Genomic DNA, 23,278 nt, shown 5'->3' on the forward strand with positions numbered 1-23,278 from the left:
AGTGAAACACAAAGAAGGAGGGGAAATGCAGAAGCCTTGATCAGCAGTGTTTACTAGACACCAAACTATGTTCCTTCAATATATATCCAGTTTAAATAAGTGTAGACAGTTATTTTATACTCCATGGGTTTCATATATCGATATGTTCTGGGTGAATTCAGATTATTGGCTGAAAACAGTTGTTTCTTAGATTCAAGATCACTGTAGGAAGTGACAGTTGAGTCTTGAAGTCATAACAATAGAAGCCTCTATATCAGTGGTTTTCTGATCCATGTTACTGAATTGTAGAGGCTCCTTTTCAAGATTGAGATGTTTCTGTGCCAGAACCTGTTGAGCAACAAGTCTATTGACACAGCACATACACGCACACATATAGTCACACTGCTTGGCCAGCACATTTTTTTTGTTTTGAAACATGAACATGATTTTGGCGGAAGGTCCGGTGCTGAGCTACTTCATCAGGAATGTCTATCCTCTAAGGAATCCCCAGCAACATGTCTTTGCAGTTCTGCTTGAAATATTGCTCCATTTATTTACATGAAATCTCTGCAGAAAAGGCTAGCAGCCTCTAGTCTTTGGACAGACTGGGGGCCTTGCATGTGTGTGAGTGGGGCCCTTGGGTGGGAGTGTGTGGAGGCCTCAGATAGGTCTGTGATTTGCCATAAAAAAAATGTCTCTACTCAGGCCACACATTCACATTTGGGGTGTAGGAACAGCTGGTGAAGCACTGTTGTACTGCAGCTGTGAGTGAAGCAAGGCATTGCAGTGTCCCATGTTTGAGTTACTGGCTTTATAAAATGAAAAAAAATTCTGTTGAGGGGAAGTGTGTGTGTCTGTGTGCATGTGCATGCATGCGTGTACATACAGGCCTTCCAAGAAACCTTTTGTTGCATTGATCATAAATGTTTCGGAGTGGTTCATGGATTGATTATTAATGTAAGGTTAGTGTATTTATTCACCCCATATATGATGATAATCTTAAACACCTTTGCACATATGATCTTCAGGAATATTTGAAACTGCTCAGCCTAGGGTTGGGTGGTATTGACCTTTTTCATACCGTCTTCAAATTAAATGATGGTATACGGTATTACCGGATGCGGGGGATGACAACACATGTCAGCACTATGGATTTATGGAATAATGACAGACAGCATGTCCTTGTTTAAGCTGCTGCTTGATCCTCTGCAAACCTGGTAGGTGCGCTGGCTGCCGCTGTTTTCTGCATGAGGTTGTTCAACTTTCTTTCTTTTTAAGCGGTTCAGACTGCGCGTCTTCCTCCTGTCCGGTGTCTTTCCATTCTTCCACTGCACACACTGCAGCTTCCGATCGCCAACATCTCTTCCTCTAACCAACTTTTTGTCTCACTCAAAGAAGCACCATCCGCTTTATATACACCACGGTATCGAGGGTCTAAAATGGTGCACTTCTGCAATTTTCGGTCATCTTCATTTTTGTATTTGGCCTCCAACTTGACAATGGTGCCAGCTTTTAGTGCTTTGGTTAGTGGCACGTCGTTGTCTGAGGCAACTAACATTTCTTCACTGCACAGCTTAAGCATGGGGTGTACACATGAACTGGACACACATTTTTCTCCAGACAAAATATCTGTGAATGCACTAACTGGTTTTAGTGCAGCACTGATAGCCTGTACAACATCTGTGTCTTGTCATGTCAGGGAGATACTGCTCCGTTTTGTGTACTCCGTCGTGTACAGTAATACACTGTAAAATTCTTGAATGGATTGCGCGGGAAGACAGGAGAAGAGAGGAGAAGACAGCCTGAAGAACGCCATTTTTTATACGGCACAGCTGGTAAGTTCAAGTTAATATTACTTAAAACTCACATCTAGCTGGCAAAATATGATAACCTACGAATAATATACGTACAGCTAGTCAGTATTTACCTTGTAAAAATAAACTGTGGACAATATTACTCGTAAATGTTGCTTATGGACACCGTTCGCTTGTTAGCTAGATTAGCCAAGTTGTGTCAAGTGCTTTCACTCCAGGGGACGCACCTCGCTCAATTATCGGCTACTCGCTAGGCTACTCTTCTCCTGGAGTTACAACTCTACCAGCACAAATATCTTCATAGTCACTGTGTGTCGACATTGTGAAAAGGCGTTCTTTTCTTGAGCCAACATTACATTTTTCAACAGCAATTTATAGTTTCAAGTTCATTTTTAAAACGAGGCTAAGTGTTTAACGTTAGCTTCATGTATTCCCTGTCGGTCTGCTAGTGCTAAATGTGTGAGGTGGTTCTTCGGTTAAATCTTACTTTATTTGCTCCGTAATAATGGAAATAGTTGACCAACCAGGTTAGTGCTCTCGTTTATAGCTACGTTTACAACGACATTTGGCATTCAGTTATAGAAGGTGCACGACTGCACGTGTTTTTTTCTAACGCTGTGTGGGTCATAGTTAAAGCTTGCTCCTTCGTTTTTACCAGACTTTGTTGGTCGTTAATAAGCTTGCTGCGGCAGCACCTGAACCAACTAAATCATCGTGCTCCTCTTCTCTGCGTTTTTATTTTATTTTGTAGTGCTGTGGCCATTTTTTTCCTGGTAGTAGCTACTTGTTAACGTGCTGTTCAGTGGAGAAGTGTTATGTATTGAGAACTACTAGTTCTACATGCTGCATGTATGAGGCTAACTACTGGATATTTCCATGTTCAGCACCGTGGCCTCTAAATGCTGTTATAAGCTAACACGCAAGTACGGGTTGCATTTAATTAAATCTGTGTTAGGAAGACCAAATAGATAACTTAGCAAAGATGTATCACTGAACATTTTGATACATACAAGTGATATATTTTACACTCATTCATATTTTCTATTATAACCTCAAATGGTCAGAATATTTAATTGATAAATCTTCACTGACCCTACAGCCACACCAGGCTTTTGAAAAGAAAAAAAAAAAACTATTGAACTTGGAATTAAAGTTTGGTTGACAGATAAAAGCAGTACAAGTCCACCACACCTACACTGCAGTAGTTTATGCCAGCTTGTTCAGAAAAGGCCAAAATATAATTGTTAACATTTGTTTTAAGGACATGGGATAATGATGGTTTAAAGTAAGACCAGGTATAATTTAGAATTGCATCTTATTTTAAATGTGAAACATGGAGCCTATCAAACATGTACTTTGATATAAAGCATGGGGCTATGTTATTTTTCATTTTAGATACTTCATTGGAATTAATCCAACCATCGGCAAGAAAGGTGGGAAGGTCTTGGCAAAAAAGAACACGGTCAACCCACACGTGTGTACTCTTCTCAGATACTTAAATTAATGGACTTTGAATGGCTGTCTGTGTGAGTATGGCTTGAAAAGTTCTAAAGAACGAACCAAGGAACTTTGTGGACATATTATTCCAGTTGTACATATATTGCTCAAAATTGTATTCAGAAATGTTATTGGTTAAGTTGTTTTGCTAAATGATATTTCATACAATGTTTGTAGTTCTTATTTTGGTACATGTTTATGAATATGTTGTCTAGGTATTTTTAAAGGCCATTTCAGAATTAAATCATTTGTTGTAAACACATTAATTTCTTCAGTGTTTGTGATAAATATGAGAGGTCACAATGTCTAAAGATATAGTAGAAAGTTAAATTATAATTTTTTTTATAAATCTCCAGATTATGTCATGTTGACACAATGCCCTGTATGCACCTGTACTCCTTGAATGAATTTTAAACATGTTTTTTAGTCCAACCTTATATCAACATTATTCATAAATGTTTTACATTTTAACAGTGTGGCTGTCTTCTTTTGTGAAGAAATTCTAATGCAGTTCAATTTAATGTATTGATGAATATGCATATGACTAGGATATGATTAGCATTAATGTCTAGAATTGAAAAAATTCAAAATTTTCAGGGTAAATCTACTGCAACTCTTCATGCCAGTAAAGTACTATATTAAAGAAAATTGCTTTAAACCGAAAGTTAACAGTAGTTACTGTAAATGTTAAATTAATTAAATTACTGTAAATATAATTTAAAAACAGGAAAAAAATATAATCTGAGTTACACTAACATACTGTAATTCTTTTTACAGTAGATTACTGGCAACTTTTTTGCCAGCTAATTACTGTAAATTCTACAGTATGGATTACAAGAGGTTACTGTAAAAAAACACAGGAAATGCTTGTAATTTAAATACAGGGAAAAACTTTAATCTGAGTTACAACAACATACTGTAATTCCTTTTACAGTAACATACTGTAATTCCTTTTACAGTAATTAACAACACTTTTTACAGTAGATTACTGGCAACTTTTTTGCCAGTTAATTACTGTAAATTCTACAGTAAATGTTTTACAGTGTATGGTCACAAGCTCTGGGTAGTGATCGAAAGAATGAAATCGCGAATACAAGCGGCCAAAATGAGTTTTCTCCGCAGGGTGTCCAGGCTCTCCCGGAGACAAGGTACAGAGCATGGTCATCTGGGAGAGGCTCAGAGTAGAATCCCTAATCCTCCACGTAGAGATGAGCCAATTGAGGTGGTGCGGGAATCTGGTCCGGATGCCACCTGGGCACCTCCCTAGGGAGGTGCTCCAAGCATGTCCAACTGGGAGGAGACCCAAGGGAAGACCCAGAACACGCTGAAGAGATTATATCTCTCGGCTGTCCTGGGAACGCCTCGGTATCCTCCCAGAAGAGGTTTATAGAATAGGTGGCTGGGGAGAGGGAAACCTGGGCCTCTTTGCTTCGGCTACTGCTCCCGTCACCCAAACCCGGATAAAGCGGATGAAAATGGATGGATGGAGAACCAGGCTATTCAGCTCTCAGATGTTTCTCTGGACATAAATCTGTGAAAGTCTACAATTTGTCCGAAGCTTCTTAAATATTTTAACTAGACTTTTAAAAATAGATATGTGGCTTGGCCAGTATAGCTCCATGAATATTGAAGCCTGCATATACGCACATTTCTATTATTTATCCTTCAGTATTAATCAGTCATCAGTAGCATCATAATTGTCTAGTAATTGTTTGTGATTAGGCGGCATGGTGGTATGGTGGTTAGAGCTGTCGCCTCACAGCAAGGTGGTCACAGCAGAGCGGTTTGCTCTGTGGAGTTTGCATGTTCTCCTTGTGCCTGCGTGGGTTTTCTCTGGGTACTCTGTCTTCCTCCCACAGTCCAAAGACGTGCATGTTGAGCTGATTTGTCACTCTAAATTGCCTGTGTGCGCGCGTGTGTGTGTGTGTGTGTTTGTGTGTGTGTTGGCCATGTGGTGGACTGGCGACCTGCGTATGTTGTACCCTGCCTTCACCTATCCTTCCATGTTGTACTCTGCCTTCGCTTGTTGCTGGGATTGGCTCCAGCCCCCTGTGACAACCCCCCAGCCCCCCTCCCACACACACACACACACACACACACACACACACACACACACACACACACACACACACACTCCGTGACTCTGACTAGCAGACACTATCTGGTAAAGATAGTGGATTAATGGATGGCTGTTTGAGATTATACATTATTAGCTACAAATTTACAATACAAAAAGGCATGATGTCACTTCATGTCACTGTCTTGTAATTACATTTCCCATCCCATGTGATTAAGACAGATAGGTTCCTTCATGGAGACAGAGGCTGCCATGTATGCTGTCCCCTACGACAACACATCCTGAAGGCCGAGCCAGGATAGAGCTAGGAACCTGGGTAGGCTCAGGCTCACTCCTGACAACTGGGTCACTCCTTGTTGTTTTTATTGTGCATTGTTTAGTAATAGACACCCTACTATAGCAAACTATGACCCAGATGAAGAATCACAACCAGAGATGGTTTTTTTTAATAATAGCCATGTTAGTTGGAGCAGGTCACTTGATAAAAGCTGGACCTTTTTAGACAGGTCACATGCTTAACTAGTGTTTTCTCCCCATTTAACTGGGTTTTGATAACCCAGTTTGGGGAACAGGCTCCACTCTAGTGAGTGCATTAAACCAGACAAAATAGCATTTTAGCACTGTTCAGTGCCATATCTGCAACCGACAGTTATCTGTTCATTTTGGATATTTATAAAAAAAAACATGATTATTCAAGTTTAGGCGTTAACTGAAGGAAATTCAGGGTACGGAAAAGAGAAAGATTGGTACAAACTTGACGGAGCCGGAGAGAATAGTACCCAAACTAATAAAGTATGCACCATCTCTACATTCATCAAGTTAATTACACTGTGGCTCTAGTACATTCAAACCACATGGAAAAAACAAACAGTCTTCCATTGGCCTGCTGTGTTTTAAGGCTGACATGATGTTTTGATGAGAAGCTGGAGAATAAGCTGTAAGGAACAGCCATCTTGTAAACATGATCAGATTTCATTTCAGTTGGTGAAATCAAGCGAAGAGACTGGTAGTACTAATACACTCTCTTTTTCAGCTCACTTGGTGATTTCTGCAATTTACAGATATTCACAAGAACAATTACAATGTTATTATTAGCTGACATTTCACAGTTGCATTTGGTAATGAGAAAAATAGAGGATTAACTGTAGTCTATAGTGTACATTTCAGGAGCGAGTGAGGTAGCGTGAGTGAGGTAGCGTGAGTGAGAGTGTGTGTATGAGAATGTGTTTGTGTGTGTGATTAAGAGGGTACATTTGAGCTAGGGCCCAAGCAGGTGATGACTTAGACAGTAAATATCTCATTAAGACACACAGACTTTAATGCAATGGAAGGAAAAAATGTTTTAGTCTTGCAAAAAGTAAAAATAAAGTGCAGTAAAGTTTTAGCAAGTTTAACATCTTTTTATCTTCTTCACAATCAGATCAAATAAGGGCTTGTATAATAGACAAATGCAACTTGAATTACAACAATATTTTTTCTAATATACCAACAAAAACCTTTTTTGATTTTGTCTTTGACAAAATTATTCAACCTCTTAAAGATTACCACTCTCAGAGTTTTCAATCAGGTGTTTTCAATTAGGCATAGAAAGAACCTGTAGATGTGAACAGAACCATAACGAGCAGCCATTAAGCAGATTTAAAAGGACTTGGACACTGCTCCTTCTAGACAGTTAATGTTTGTGCAACATGGTGAATGCTCAAAGAAGTGTAGAGAGGAGGTACGTGCTCTTCATAAGATATATAGTTATAAAAAGATAGCAAAGACACAATTGGAAGCATAATTTGCACATTTAAAGCTAAAGGCACGTGGGCGAATTGTAAATGTCGAATCAGCCTGTGGTAGGTAGCAACTCATGGTACCATGGTACATGGTAGCAACTCACTGCACTTAGGCATGTAGACATGGCCAAGACGATTTGCAGCAGTTCAAACAGCATCAGAATGAGGAAGAAAGGTGATTTAAGTGACTTTGAATGTGGCATGGTTGTTGGTGCCAGACTGGCTGGTCTGAGTATTTCAGAAACTGCTGATCTACTGGGATTTTCATGCAGAACTGTCTCTAGGGTTGACGGAGAATTGTAAAGTGTCACGCGTGCCCGTTTGCTCAGCTAGTTGCTCACTGTGTGCGCACGCTTGAGACAACATTTTCTGCCTCTCATGCCTGTGAGACATTTATCTAACTTGTTTGATATTTTCAGGCATGCGTGCCCGAAATCTCACCGTGTGCGTTCGCCCAAGCAATTTGGCTCAGCAACATTTTGTCACCAGCCAATTGGAAGCTCGCTTGGCGTCACATGACACTTCAGTGTCACGTGGTACTGACGGTAGCGTAGCGTCTCAAGTGTGCGCACACAGTGAACAACTAGCTGAGCAAACGGGCATGCATGCCCGTTTGCTCAGCTAGTTGCTGTGGGTGCAAATGCCTTGTTGATGCCAGAGGTCAGAGGAGAATGGCCAAAATGGTTTGATGTTATTAGAACGGCAACTGTAACTCAAATAACCGAGGCATGCAGAAGAGCATCTCTGAACGCACAACACGTGAGGCGGATGGGCTACAGCAGCAGAAGACCTCACCGGGTGCCACTCCTGTCAGCTAAGAACAGGAAACTGAGACTACGATTCGCACAGGCTCACCAAAATTGGACAATAGAAGATTGGAAAAATGTTGCCTGGTCTGATGAGTCTCGATTTCTTCTGTGACATTCGGATGGTAGGGTCAGAATTTGGCATCAACAACATGAAAGCATTGAGACATCTTGCCTTATATCAACAGTTCAGGCTGGTGGTGGTGTTGAAATGGTGTGGGGGATATTTTCCTGGCATACTTTGGACCCATTAGTACCAATTGAGCATCATGTCAACGCCACAGCCTACCTGAGTATTGTTGCTAACCATGTCCATCCCTTTATGACCACAGTGTACCCATCTTCTAATGACTACTTCCAGCAGTATAACGCACCATGTCATAAAGCATGAATAATTTCAGACTGGTTTTTTAACCACAACAATGAGTTCACTGTACCAGTACCTTGTTGAATCTGTGCCACAAAGGATTAAGGCAGTTCTGAAGGCAAAAGGGGGTCAGAGTCGGTACTATCAAGGTGTATGTATCCTGGCTGCAATTTTAAGATTGGTGTCGGAGTTTGTAGTGCTGTTATCCCTTGGTGTACTGGAATGTCTTTTGTCTGATTTATTATGTTTAAACCTTTCACAGAATAAAGACTTTGGTATTTTGTATTTTGTATTGCCAAATTTAGTGCCAGATGTATTATATAATCTTTTCTGAAATTACACAGTGATGTCATTACATGAAATTATAAAATTCCTATGAAATGGATAGACATTTTAACACCATTTCACACACTTACCAAAATAATATTCAGTCATTTGCATTGAAAAAAACTGCTCATTTTGCAGTGGTACTGTAGCGCTACTTTTTTGCATATTCAGCTTTGCAGTAGTGCCCATTACACAACTCCTATCGCAGAGGGTTACACTATGTCAAAGGTCATCCAAGAAGTCCGTTTTACTTTTCCATATGGCTGCCCGCCTACCCGAGAAATATTGAGACGAGGAGAGATGAGCCTTTCCCTATATCCATCCTGGGCCAGCCACGTCCTGCCTATGATGATGGTTCAACCCACTGCCCCAAATTCTGCCCTTCTATGACTAGCCTACTATTACCAACCATCTAGACGTTTAGGACTGAATAGGAATTACATAGAACTCATGTATATAAATACACACCAAGATGAGATTTATTTATCCTTCCCATATTTTCTTTGTTTTACTATCTTTTTAATTGTTGTTATGGTGACCGGCGTCGACCAGAGGAGGATGGGTTCCCCCCTGAGTCTTGGTTCCTCTCAAGGTTTCTTCCTCATGCTCTTAGGGAGTTTTTCCTTGCCACTGTCACCCTTGGCTTGCTTACTGTGGACTTGGACTCGGACACATGTAAAGCTGCTTTGTGACAACAACTGTTGTGAGAAGCGCTATATAAATACATTTTGATTGATTGAATTCACTGGGTTTTCTGAATGTATTTGCTGTGTGCATCATGACCTCAGACCTTTCTTATTTTTCAAGGCATCCAGGTCATGAATAGGTTTGGTCATCATAATATCACCATTCACAGAAAGGTAAATTTTATTTCTAATAAATTACAGGGTACATCGGATTGCAAAGTATGTTGCAATATGTTGCAATGTAATTGCAATTCAATATTTTGTTCATATCATTCAGCCATGATGAACCAGAGCTGCTTCGATTATGTATGTTTATGTTTATTGTCCTTGGTGAGAAATATAACCCAAGACAAAACACACCTTTAAACAAAAAAAATTATGTAAAAGAGTATATCTGTTACACCTGCTCCTCTGAGGTTTATACCTTCTGCCTCACGGACGTCACTCACATTCACCATGGAGACTGTAGGAAGGGTTACAAGGGATACCGTTAGCACTTCTCCTTACCTGACTGTCGGAAATATCCAAATTATAATCTTATAATCATAGTCAATACATTATAATCTTAGTCAATACATTTGTAAATTTCATCAACTGGTTTCCATTCTTGAGTTTCAAATGACTATACCACGCTAAAGGACCAAGTGTTAAAATTGATCCAATGAAAATAACATCAATTGTTTGTTTATAAACAAGTAATTGCCTAAAATGTAATTGCCTATATATCTTTGGTTTCATTTCTTATCTACATTTTTGTTAGAAGTCCCTATACAGAGGGTATGGAAAGTATTCAGACCCCTTTAAACTCTGTTTCATTGCAGCCATTTGCTAAAATCAAAAAAGTTCATTTTATTTCTCATTAATCTACACTCAGCACCCCATCTTGACAGAAAACAGAAATATAGAAATTTTTGCCAATTTATTAGAAAAGAAAAACTTAAATATCATGTATAGGGGGTCTGAATACTTATGACCATGTGATATTTCAGGTTTTCTTTTTTAATAAATTGGCTAAAATTTCTACTTTTCTGTTTTTTTTTTTTTTATTTTAGCAAATGGCTGCAATGAAACAAAGAGTGAACAATTTAAAGGGGTCTGAATACTTTCTGTACCCTCTGTATATCACAGTTATCTATTCCAGTTCCCACATATGTCTAACTGCCCACAAGTTCCAACATTTGACCCCTAATCCCATGTTCTGGTAGTGGGTGCTGTTGTACCATATCTACTGGTTTATCAGTTTGTCAAATTATCTCATATCTAGAGGTTAACGCTGCTGGTCTGAAATTGTTCAGCTCCTTCTGGCATTTGTTTATTTCTTGTATAGATTCTGACCTCCTACGGTGTCTCTTCTGCTTCAAAGACGTATCGAAAATAAAACAAACTATTTTACTTGTTCTTTGCATGGGTTTTCCTGTAACATACCCGTCCACAGTCCTCCTACACATCTGGTTAACATAACCTCCCACCATCCTCATACATTTGGAACCCTCTCCAACGGGACAGTACCAAGTCCACCGAATCCCAACTCAAGAGACCCTGCATTTACCTGAATCACCTTGAGTTTGATCTAGAATGTTCCATAATAATATGTTTGCCAGTATTTAAAGAGCTGTGATATACATACAACTTCATTTTGTCTCCATCCAGCTCCTTTTTTGTGTGACTTATTGTCGGAAGATTATACAGCAGTACATGATCTTTACAGCTGTCCAGAAGGCAAACATAAAAAACTCTTGAGTACCAGATTCTTCCATGTTCATGACCATAATGCTACATAAACCATAAAGGCCATAAAGAAAAGAAAACAATAAATTACAGCAAAAACCACATGGGCCAATGCCTCTGCTGCTCACCAGAGGAACCACACTCCCTCAGTCCATTTAGATTAATGTTTTTAGATGAATACATATAACCAGCCTCCTCTAATGCTTCTGCCTTCTTTTCTGTCTCTCCCAACAGATAAAGAAATACTTTGAGCTGGAGCCTTTGGCTCGTGGTAAAAGCTGGCTCCTGGAGGGCAGCACGGTGGACAACATTGATGCTGTGAAGGAGAGTTTCAGCCAGCTCATCCACCTGCTAGAAGAGAAGGACCAGGAGACAGGACGGATATGACCTGCTGGAAACTACACATCCCAGCGTCCCTTTCCCCAGACACTGCAAATTGCTACATCGCTAGAGGCGATTTAGAGAGCCTGCACCTATTTTGCATGACCACTGAGCACTGCAGGTTTGCAAATTTGCCTTCTGCACTGAAGCCTAACAAATTGAGCAGTGAATCACGTGATCACCATGAACTCTTAGGCGTAAGGATTCATATCTGTCGAGAAAAAAATGGGGTTCATCATATTTCAACTATGATGCCTTCTCTCCTCAAAACTGTATTAACCAAGTACAAGCGTACAACGCGTGATAACTATCGCCAGTTATCTAACACATATAATGTATTTGTTTGTCCTCTGTAATACAGACTTAGTTGCACATTGCTACTTAATTGATCAAGTGCATCACTCACATGGTATGTAGAGAAATGTGTTTTTCTTAGTGTGATGGACTGTTTTGTTTTGTGCTGTGTGCGCGCATGTGCAACAGATGACTTTGTACTATAATGCCTTAAAGTATGTGCGGATGTGTTAGTAACCAAATGATAAATTGACAAGTGTGTCAAGTGACGTTTGTCTGTAGATGTGACTTCTTAAAGAATAGGGGCCATAAAATAGTCACCACTTGTAGTTAAAAACACAAATGACTTCTTTGTCCTGGCCTATCACTAAATTGTGTGGCTTTATATTTTTTTGTAATGTATAGATTTATAGATGCGTCATTAATCATTCTTTGACGTTTTCTTTGTATGTTTCAAGGGTGATTTAAAATATTTTTTTTAAAGATCAAATCAATTTTCACTAAAGCCACTGAAATATTATGATACTTTAGACTGATGTGAGTCTGTGTTTTTTCCATAACCCAGAGCAAATCAAATGTGTTTGTTTTATCTGTATGACAAGTCGTCTCTTAATAGTAATTATTGACAGTAATTATTCACCTGACAGATTCAGTGTGTTATTATAATCATCATTGGCAGCAGAGCCATAAAACATTCCACACATGAACAATGTCACTGGTGAAGAGTGAATACTTTGGAATGGTTTACTGTATTTGGGTAGAGAGCATCATATCTGTTGAGATCTGTCTCCTGTACTGTTGCCTTGAAATGCAAACTGCTCATTTGCACAGCCACTCCACCCAGACGCCTGCACATTTTTAGACGTATGTGCGTCGCCCACTGGGTCTGCTCTGTCGCTCCTCTCCAGAACTCAGAATGGAGGCCACACTAGAGTGCCCAGAGTAATTGTAGACTGTTCATGTGATTGTGTGTTCCAAACCTGTTCCAAAGTGTCATAAATCCCAGTGACACCCAGAAAATGTTGTCTTTGTGCTCGACATTTAGCACCCTGATCTTGTGTTGGTACCACATAAAAGATTTTTAACCGCCTGGACAATACAGCTGCCTTTTGTAATTTAAGAATTTATTTGTACATTTGTTACAGGTGTTTTTTTTTTTTTTTTACATTTTTTTTGGGGGGGGCGGGCATGGGACAGCCTTTCTACTGGAAGAAATCTCCACATTCAGCAGTTTACTCAAGTTCAAGTTGATTACAAAATTATTAACTGTGTATATTTATAATTTATGGCTAATTTCCACTGAGAACATGGCCTAAATAAAAGCTGAGAGATGCGGTGTGTTGTCTGGGATGAGTAAACCCCAGGGTGAGTGATGACGTGAGTGGGCCTCAGATGGGTGGTGACGTGAATGGGCCTCAGATGGGTGATGACGTGAGTGGGCCTTGGATGGGTGAAGAAATACTTAAATGACTAACTGAAGATGTACATGTGGATCAAGTCACTTATTAAACATTTTAGTGTTTTCCTGGGTATGGGTTAAACAAAAACACTTATTAAACATTTTAGTGTTTTCCTGTGTAAGGATTAAACCAAGTCTTGCCAATAGAAAAGCTTCTGTGCCCTTCTTTACAGTGTGGTATAGCTACATAAATACTTCCTTCTTGGTTTGTAATTTACAACAAGCATTGGTATAAAATGCCCATACAACTATTGCTTTTCTGGTTGGAGGCATCCCTGCTGTGTTTCTGGTTCATTCCAGCTTGGCCTTTTACAACACCCTGACCTTCCAAATGCTTCCCTTTTTCAGCTGATTTGAACCCTCTCGTGGCTGAGGCATTCCCCACTCGGCCAGCCAAGCTGTTACTCAGTGAATTTTTACTTTTATTTTTTACACACGTGTTCCCACTCTACCCGGATGCCTCATTGTCCCTGCTGGTCGGAGATCACTCCCCTGAATGCTTGTAGGTTTGTAGGAGTTTCCATAAAGGCTGGAGTTACCTCTCTTTCCACTTGCTGATTTAGCTTAGCAAGGTCTGCTAGGTCACAGAAAAGCAGATCAAAGTCAGATTGGACTCTATGGCTAGATGTTTTAAGAGTGTGTATTGTTTTGTTTTTGTTTTTAATGTACCATGTTTGACTGCCTATCTTCTTGGTGCAGTTTTATGTGTTAAAATGTGAGTAAGTGTCTTCAGGGCTTAGCCGGACAATGGTGTGTGCTGTGCAAAGTACATGTCCAACTCACAATTCAAAATGTATAGCAATCTGCAATATACTGTATATAGCCATAAATATTCAAATTTTATACCATTTTGAATTTGTTTGGGTTTTTTTTTTTTTTTTTTTACTTTCTTTGCTGGAATAAAATGGAATGAAATTAAATAGACTCTAAAGGAGAACTCACAGATCTCAGTCTTTTGTGAACTGAGACTTTATGTCTGGAAGATATCTCAACAACATATCTGAAAGAAGTCAAGTAGCATGCAGCCCCAGACAAATATTAGCATGCTCACAGTTAAACATTTGGGATTAATCTTTAATCTTTATCTATGTCTGAACAATTCCACAAAGCTGTCTGCAAGACAAAAACTTTAAATCTTTCATTCAGTGTCAGTCTGGCAGGCAGTATTATGTTACTTTTTAAATATGTCTCCTCTATCTCCAGTGCATAAAACGAGACCATTATCAGAACGTTTCTTGTTCGCCATCTCGATTAGTGTGGGCAGCTCTCCACTAGTCTTTGTTTTGTGTCTGTGATCAGACCTGTTATGATGCACAGCTGATGTAAACCATGAAGGTAGGAATAATTATTTTGGTATATTAATACAAATTGAAGCAATATATTAATACAAAAAGAGTGGGCATTGCAACTGGGCATTTGTTTCTTTTGTGGTGAGGTGAAGTTGCTTATTGCTAAAAATTGTAATAATCTCTTCAGGCACACTGAGGAGGTACGGTGTCCATTAGCCACTTTGCATTAAAGGAAATCTCAAGGAGTTGCCAAGACCCCTTTAACCACTCTCTGTGTTTTGCTGAAATGACCCCAAGCGGTCAGGAAAAAAGACTTTAGCTGACATGCGCTTCTAATGCCATCAGCTGCTTCTGCAGGGCACAGATGGATTTTTTTGCTTACCGCCTTCCAAAAGAAGAAAGACCTCTACACACTGGAATATTAACCCAGCATGGAGTACTAGCCTAAAGGATATAGTATCTGTAACAAAAAGCCTTTCAATGTACCTTCATCAAACATGTATGGACAGAGAGAGCATGTTTTGTCCCCTACATTTTGTACCCCAATGTACATTTGTGATTGTGTCTCATGAGTATCAATGAACTAATGTCTGGAGCTGATGCAGGAACCTGCTGGACCCAGAGAATCATACGGCTTGCTCCAACCCAACAGCAGCAAACCTACAGTCTTGGATTCCACACCACAGTCACTTAAGGCAAATTTACTTAAATAGCACTTTTTACAACACATGTCACAAATGCATAGGTCCAGATCCATAATGAGCAAGCCTGGGGTGACAAGGAAATACTCAGTGTGTGGAACTGAGGAAGAAACCTTGGGAGAAGCAGGACTCCAGAGGGAACTCCCCCTCCACTGGGAGGCCAGGCCAGTAGCCAGTCCTCCCTTTATTACATTACATTGCAGATGTAATACTCAGCAACGAGGACAGATTTGCTGTCTTCTGCAGCTGTGGTGCTGGGGCTGTTGTCTTTTCCACTTTAGCTGTGCAAGGAAAAATCACTCCTCACTTATCCTCACACAAACTCCTTCTTTGGATTCTTAGGATATCTATAAAGAATGACTCTTTATTTCCTCAACTTCAATGATGATCTGTCACTGCAGTCTTCTAACCAATGTGAAGGTCACAGGCATTGCAGTGTGTCCTTGTGTTCGTGAGAAAACTCCTCATGCTTCATTCCGACTGCTCTGTCAGCATTTCTTTAACGTAGTTACAGAGGCTGGCTTCCATTTTCCAAAACAGCCATGCATGCTGTGACTCTGATTACAATCTCTCTGCTGCAGTAATCACTTTCAAATATGATCACATTCTGTGTGCCTCTCCATTTCACTTTACGTATTTACATGTTTACTTTTAACCTTTAGCATTTCTCTTATTATTTCATTAAATTACACTCCTTTATCTTTCTGTCTGTATTTCTCTCATCGATCTCTCATTTCAAGAGTTATCTTGCAGTTATGTTACTATATATATATATATATATATATATATATATATATATATGTTACTATATATAATGAGAATTTGCAATGTAATACACAAGCACATTACAGAACCCCTTATATGACCAGGTTACAGATCAGCCATTTTATTCATGTTTGTTTGATCGTGATGATGCCAAGAGCTCATGGTGAAAATCTGGATTCACTGCTGATTCAGACGGAGCCAAAGCCACCGTTCTGTCATCCCAAGCTTTGACTCACAACACATGGGTCAGCCTTTACTTACATTTTAATGTGACAGAATAATGAGGACATAAGGCCCCCCTTTTCAAAAATAGCCTTGAGGTACTAACCCTTCTAACAGAGATCTGTTCTCCATGTCAAAGCTAAGTGATAAGAATTGTTTTCTATTCTATAATTGTTTTTTTCCATGCCTATCATGAATGTCTAATTATGTCCTTCTTTGAGAGGAATTTGTGAAAAGATTAATGGAAAAACAATTTTTCCCCTAAATTTGTCATTTTGAATGTTTACAGACAGCATCATTACTTTATGTACGCCAAGCATAAAAACAAAAAGAACTATCCATCTATAACTGAATTTCCAAAATCATAAAAACAGAAAAAAATTGTAATATAAGTGATATGGTTAATCCTACACATTTGTTGAAAATGGAAATATTTTTAAGAAGTACTGACAGAGGCCACACAAATTTTTGAATGTAAAAAATCCAATGAATGTACAAAAAACCTACATTTAAATGTTCATGTTTTTTTTTTACTCCCTCATGGTTTTATTTTCACAGGAAATTGCTTTTTTTTCTAAGATGGCTTACGAAAGATAACTTCTCTTCACTAAGAGTGCTTTTAGTCAGCTTTGATTGTAAACAGAAGCAAATCTGGCTAATTTCTGTCTATTAGTGAACTTTGGATTTCTACCAAACATACCTTCATACATGCTACCTGGCAGATTGTCCATGAGGGACACTGTAGGAAATAACACGCATATATTAGGTCACACTCAGTAAACACTTTATAAACTCATTGCACCATATAATAAATAATGTTATTTTCTTCTTAGGATAATATACAAGAAACACAAAAGGGTCAAACACTATAAATGTATAAATAAGAGGACAAAAATTTATAAATAAACATAGAGAAATTAGAGCTGTATGAAATCTTCCTCTTTTCTTTCCCTGGGAAATAAATACGATTACATCTATGTACAGACTGAATACTGACTCTGTATTGAAGTCCTGTTACTGATGGTGATTCAGAGTCATTACCAGAGATATGTGAACATAATCTGTATAGTCCATAATCTTCATCCTCATCCTCCTCCATCAGTTCTGAGATGGCTGCATGGAGCACCACAGGAGCTGCTGCATCAGTGTGACACATAACAGCCCTGAATCTCACCTCTGAAAGGAGGAAAGTCTCTTCAAAAAGAACCGGTAATGGTTAATTGTATCCAGCAAAGCATTTGAAATGATGATGTTTGTTTGTGGTTCTGACTAGGAGGCAGGCAGGCAGCCAGCCATGCGCTGCAGGAGTCAGATGGGTACAGGAGTTTGTGCAGGTCAGTGGTCTACACCTGGAAGCAAAGAGAAAAGTGCTATCATTTTCATTTTCAACAAGGGTTTACTGGAATGCCTTACCTGATCAGCTACTGACTGACAGATTACTGAAGTGTTCTTCAAAAGATACTGAGAGCGAAAATAAAACTTCATAGAATACCTCATGGAAATATTTTCTTACACCTGAGACTAATGCTATTAATATTGCCATGGAAAATCAAAACAATGAACAGTTGTCTTATATAGGCTACAGACATAACCACTATACCACTATAACCACTCAGATATTAAGTTTAGTTTTGCGCCAAATTTAAATGTTTGCCTGATATTTCTGGAAAGCTTGTGTATAATGTGTAGCTGAATGGGGAATGTGCTTGTTCTTCAGCATCAGGTTCAGTATCATACAAATGTCACGTACAGCTGGAAGGAATGCAAGAGATGCATCATCATTGGGTCATGCTTCTAGCGAGAGGAGCCATCAATCAGAGAGACAGGTTTAAGACATTCAGTCCCCAGGCCCCCATTTCTGCTCTGGAAACCTTCTCTGATGACATCATCAGAAGTTCTAGTTTTCTGTCTTCTGAATTTTGAGAAATATACAACAAATTTGCACCTGTGTATGAGCAAATTGACAGGACTTGAACCTGATTTTTTAATACAGGAGAGATTGTCCTGTTAACCCATGTTCATGGCGACACTTGTAATGCTCTTTTGTGACAACAACTGTTGTAAAAATCGCTATATTAAAAAAATTAATTTGATTGAACTTTACAAATGATTCTGCTGATCAAAACACTGATGCTATTCCATTAGACACAACTATTTCAGTCCAAAATAGGGTCCAAATGTGAATTGGAATATGAAACCGGAATAATACAAAATATTATGTTCAAGCTAAGCTGTTTATCACATGACCCTCACCATTGTAGTCAGAGGAAAATGATTGTGTTCCCATGTGCTCTCCACATGACAAGATCGTAACAGTAATTTAGCTCTTTTTAACCTTTTTTAACAATGCACTCTTTTGTTTTAATTTAGAAATGCATAGCTGTTCTGGGTTTTAAACTTAAATTATAAGAAGTTATAAGTTATAAGACAGCATGAGGGGGCATGTGTGCCCTACAGATTCTGAATTCTTCGGTTCCTGGTGGTGTGACATATGAAGAGAAAGGCTGGGAGGGCACAGGAGCTGAGCTGATGGGAAGGTAATAAGAGGTCAGACGATGCTGCTCCTACCAGACGAGCAGTGTATCCAGTCTAAGCGTTACTGTTACAGCATTACAGTCTACTTACAGTTGCAGGAACCGGAGTGCTTGACCTCCAGGATGAGGCCTAGGGAGCAGGCAGCCCTCCGCATGGCACACTCGCTGGGGTAGGTGGTGTTGTCGCTGGCACACACACTGTCTCCAGGACGACTCTCCGGACACTCGTCCTCACACACAGAGCAACGACCACGTCCTGACTGTGAGTCCCACAGGCACCTTTTCCCCTCGGGGCAGTGGATATCCTGACATGATTTGGCATCTGAGGACACAAACCGGAGGGTTAATCAAAGAGTTCGGCCCATAGACAACTGCTTTTTTTCTGCCTTGACTAATCTAAAAGATGGCTGGATAAGGCACAAATGAGCAGGAGCACAGTAATACATTGCTCAGTTTTCAGATGATGGAATGATGTGTTATTGCACCATAGCAAACTAATGAGGACCACATGTTTTACAGAGCATTACATAAACTCAGGCCTGAAGATTGGGGCAGTTCTGGCCCGGTTTTGTATCCTATAACATCCTACGGTTCTAGGTTAGCTGTGAGCTGAGCTGAACCGTCCACTGCAAAACGACCTCATCCTCACCTATACATTTGCCTTCATAGGCAACCCCAATAGATCTTCCCAAGATGCACGTGGCTCTCCGGAGATGGCACACGCTGGCATAAACAATGCCATCATTCCCACACAGGTGCTGATCAGCTGACGTGACCTCAGGGCACACACGGTTGCAGCTCACACAATAGGCATTGTTGACCTGATCCACCACACATGTTGAGGTGCCTGGGCATTGCACGTCACGGCAGGTTTCTGTTAAGTACAGAATAAGAGAAGTTACCATATTTCAATTACCATATTTTGAATTCTAACTTATTTTGTTTAACACACATGCTTTTGTGAAGATGCTGTGTGCTAAACTTGTTTTTCAGACAGATGAAGTTTACCATTGGAGTTATCAACAATATTAACTTAGGCTCACAAAAATTCTCCAAGGGCTATGTTCCAAACAAAGTGATGTTTGTTTGTTATTGTGTAGTAGTGATGTCCGCCAATGTTGGGGAAATGTGAACACTGGCAAATAAGGACATTTTTAGCTTTTATTAACTTCTGAACCCAAGTCTTCTAGCTTACTCTTATTAACATCTGAATCCATATCTCCTTACTTACTCTTACACCTGCCCTGATACTGGGGGACCAGGTTAGGGTATCTCTTGCACTTTGCTTTGCGAAGAGCACAGTCATTGCGGTAGGTTTTTCCATCCGAGCCACAGACAGGTGCCGTGAAGGTGGTGTTGGTGCAGTCAGGTGCACACACACATCGTGGTTTGTTTCTCTTGTTCATCTTGCATCTCTTTCCAGAGCCACAGTCCACATTATCACATGTTTCTAACAAATCAATCAATGGGTCAATCAAGCAAGAAAAACCAAACGTGCTGTAGGAGTGAGACCTTTACGTGGTTCCCTATTTGGCAAAGATGCATCAGTCTTACCTTTGCATGGTACACAATTCGGTGCGCCTCCACTGAGTAGCAGCCATCTAAATAAGGTGTTGCTGGGCACGTCCTCCTCGGTCCACGCAGCGCCCAACTGCACACTCCTACAACATTCTTCGCGACTCGTCCCAGACATGTAGAGGACCTGACATCTCCCGTTCTTCCCTTGCTCCAGCCAGCAGTTACCAGCTGGAAATAATCAGTGTGTTACTACCCTTTCGCAAGCGGCTGATTTCACGATTTGTTTGGTCAAAGCTTAGCGCACGTGCCCTGTCAGCAATCGTGGTTACGTGAAGTGCACAAGAACGTTTGAGCGTTTGGCTACAGGCTTGTCTGATGTGAAGTAGATTAAGCATGAATAAGTACATTTAAAATTGCATATATTAGCATGTTTAAAATGTCATTAAATTGAAAAAAAGTAATAAATATTTTACATTTCGCACCTCCTAACATTTCAGGGAACATTTACATACATTTAAGAACTACAAAAAGTTATCGATATTTTTGTCTTAATTGTTAACATGGTAGCCAATAGTTTACCAGTATTATATTATAACCTACAGTACCATTGTTAGTACAGTTGATTACAAATACACGAAATCACTATACTACTTCGTGAAATAAGGAACATTACTGACAACCGCAAGTTTTGTTTTTGTAAGTTTGTGGTTGTTATTTTCTTTTCACACAGAGACACTATGTTTACTGACTTCATACCGAATCAGCCTGATACGATATCAGACACTGCGTCACCGTCATGTCCCACTCTTGACCATGCAAATAAATGCATTACAATAAATCGTCATTACCCTGCACTTTATATTCTTCCAAGAAGTGCGCGAGCCATATGAGAAGCGCGATCACGCCCTGGCGAAGCTGCGGTAACTCTAGCATCCTTGATAAATCGGGTGTACGGGCACTTTCCTGATGTTCCTACGATGTTTGCGCCCAGAAACTGTCATACAAACACATTCAGTCTCGCTTTTTAAATCTTTATGAGGGTCAACAAGCGAATGTCTTTTGGTGGGCGGTCTTCAAAAGTTGACGGGGGTGGGGAAAGTATTATAACAGCGCTCTCACCAAAAAAATTATCAGGTGACATTTATACGCTTAGAAACTGATAATAAGAACATTATGCAAAACGTACTAATAGCACGAATAGTGTTAAGATGGATCAATGAAGCCGTAACATTTACATGATGGCTATTTGCGCCATTTCATTTTCATGTGAGTGATAGTCAGGTTTACATTAAGACGATGAGTATTACTCTTTTAACGTGACAATTTTTTACCGATAATATTGGACGTAAGGTCACTCTAGTAGTAGTTGAGACAGTAGTTTCGTCCTCCGGATGCAGCACAAATTTAAACCAACAGATCCTCTAGCGGTTGGGTGGGGTGTTGTATTACACCATCTGCAGGGAACAGGACGAACGAGTTCGAAGCCCGACTGACTAAGACGAGGTAAGACTGTACAGTCATGGCCAAAAGTTTTGAGAATGATACAAATATTAATTTTTACAAATTTGCTTCAGTTTTTATAATGGCAATTTGCATACTCCAGAATGTTATAAAGAGCGATCAGCTTATTAATTGCAAAATCAATATTTGCCTAGAAAATGAACTTTATCCCCCAAAACACATTTCAACTTCATTGCAGCCCTGCCTTAAAAGGACCAGCTAACATCGTTTCAGTGATTGCTCCATTAACACAGGTGTGGGTGTTGATGAGGACAGGGCTGGAGATCAAGGTCATGATTAAGTAAGAATGACACCACTGGACACTTTAAAAGGAGGCTGGTGCTTTGCATCATTGTTTCTGTTCTATTAACCATGATTATCTCTAAAGAAACATGTGCAGTCATCATTGCACTGCACAAAAATGGCCTAACAGGGAAGAGTATCGCAGCTAGAAAGATTGCACCTCAGTCAACAATCTATTGCATCATCAAGAACTTCAAGGAGAGAGGTTCCATTGTTGCCAAATAAGCTCCAGGGCACCCAAGAAAGACCAGCAAGCGCCAGGACCGTCTCTTAAAAGTGTTTCAGCTACGGGATTGGGCTACCAGCAGTGCAGAGCTTGCTCAGGAATGGCAGCAGGCAAGTGTGAGTGCATCTGCATGCACTGTGGGGCAGAGACTCTTGGAGCAAGGCCTGGTCTCAAGGAGGGCAGCAAAGAAGCCACTTCTCTCCAGAAAAAACATCAGGGACAGACTGATATTCTGCAAAATGTACAGGGAGTGGACTGCTGAGGACTGGGGTAAAGTAATTTTCTGTGATGAATCCCCTTTCCGATTGTTTGGGACATCTGGAAAACGGCTTGTTCAGAGAAGACGAGGTGAGCACTACCACCAGTCTTGTCTCGTGCCAACTGTACAGAGGTGTCAATTCCAGGTTCAGAAAGTAAAAGTCCTCACCAGGATTTTGCTCAAGCTTGGTAGATTTTCTAATTAGTGCAATCCAGGTAAAATTAGTGGAATCAACACAATCCAGGAAGCCTGAGCAAAATCCTGGTGAGGACTTTTACTTTCTGAACCTGGAATTGACACCTCTGCAACTGTAAAGCATCCTGAAACCATTCATGTGTGGGGTTGCTTCTCAGCCAAGGGAATCGGCAAGGGAGTCTTGCCTAAAAACACAGCCATGAATAAAGAATGGTACCAGAATGTCCTCTGAAAGCAACTTCTCCCAACCATCCAAGAGCAGTTTGGTAATCAATAATGCCTTTTCCAGCATGATGGAGCACCTTGCCATAAAGCAAATGGCTCAGGGAACAAAACATATAGAGATTTTGGGTCCATGGCCTGGAAACTCCCCAGATCTTAATCTCATTGAGAACTTGTGGTCAATCATCAAGAGACGGGTGGACAAACAAAAACCTCCACATTCTGACAAAATGCAAGCATTGAATGTGCAAGAATGGACTGCTATCAGTCAGGATTTGGTCCAGAAGTTGATTGAGAGCATGCCACGGAGAATTGCAGAGGTCCTGAAGAAGGGTCAACACTGCAAAT

General features: G+C 40.0%; 2 protein-coding genes across 3 annotated transcripts in view; one reads left to right on the forward strand and one right to left on the reverse strand.

Moving 5' to 3' along the window:
* arl15b (ADP-ribosylation factor-like 15b) overlaps nt 1–12,826 on the forward strand; it is an 81,960-nt gene extending 69,134 nt beyond the window's left edge. The window contains exon 5 of one of the 2 annotated variants that reach the window (XM_077019195.1): nt 11,297–12,826. In XM_077019195.1, the coding sequence (XP_076875310.1) occupies nt 11,297–11,449 (153 nt within the window). In that variant the 3' untranslated portion in view covers nt 11,450–12,826. Of the gene's footprint in view, nt 1–5,585; nt 5,684–11,296 lie in introns of those variants that run through there. The other variant, XM_077019196.1, reaches the window with a different exon arrangement.
* A 4,109-nt stretch (nt 12,827–16,935) lies between these two features.
* On the reverse strand, nt 16,936–21,267 carry fstb (follistatin b). The gene is made up of 6 exons (XM_077019198.1): nt 21,074–21,267; nt 20,262–20,453; nt 19,939–20,157; nt 19,357–19,581; nt 18,799–19,029; nt 16,936–17,522 (listed from the first exon to the last, which is right to left on the reverse strand). The coding sequence occupies exons 1-6, from the start codon at nt 21,156–21,158 to the stop codon at nt 17,509–17,511; spliced, it is 966 nt and encodes a 321-aa protein (XP_076875313.1). The 5' UTR covers nt 21,159–21,267; the 3' UTR covers nt 16,936–17,508.
* Nucleotides 21,268–23,278: the final 2,011 nt, after the last annotated feature.

The sequence above is a fragment of the Brachyhypopomus gauderio genome, chromosome 10, assembly GCF_052324685.1.
Source record: "Brachyhypopomus gauderio isolate BG-103 chromosome 10, BGAUD_0.2, whole genome shotgun sequence".
Classification (NCBI taxonomy): domain Eukaryota; kingdom Metazoa; phylum Chordata; class Actinopteri; order Gymnotiformes; family Hypopomidae; genus Brachyhypopomus; species Brachyhypopomus gauderio.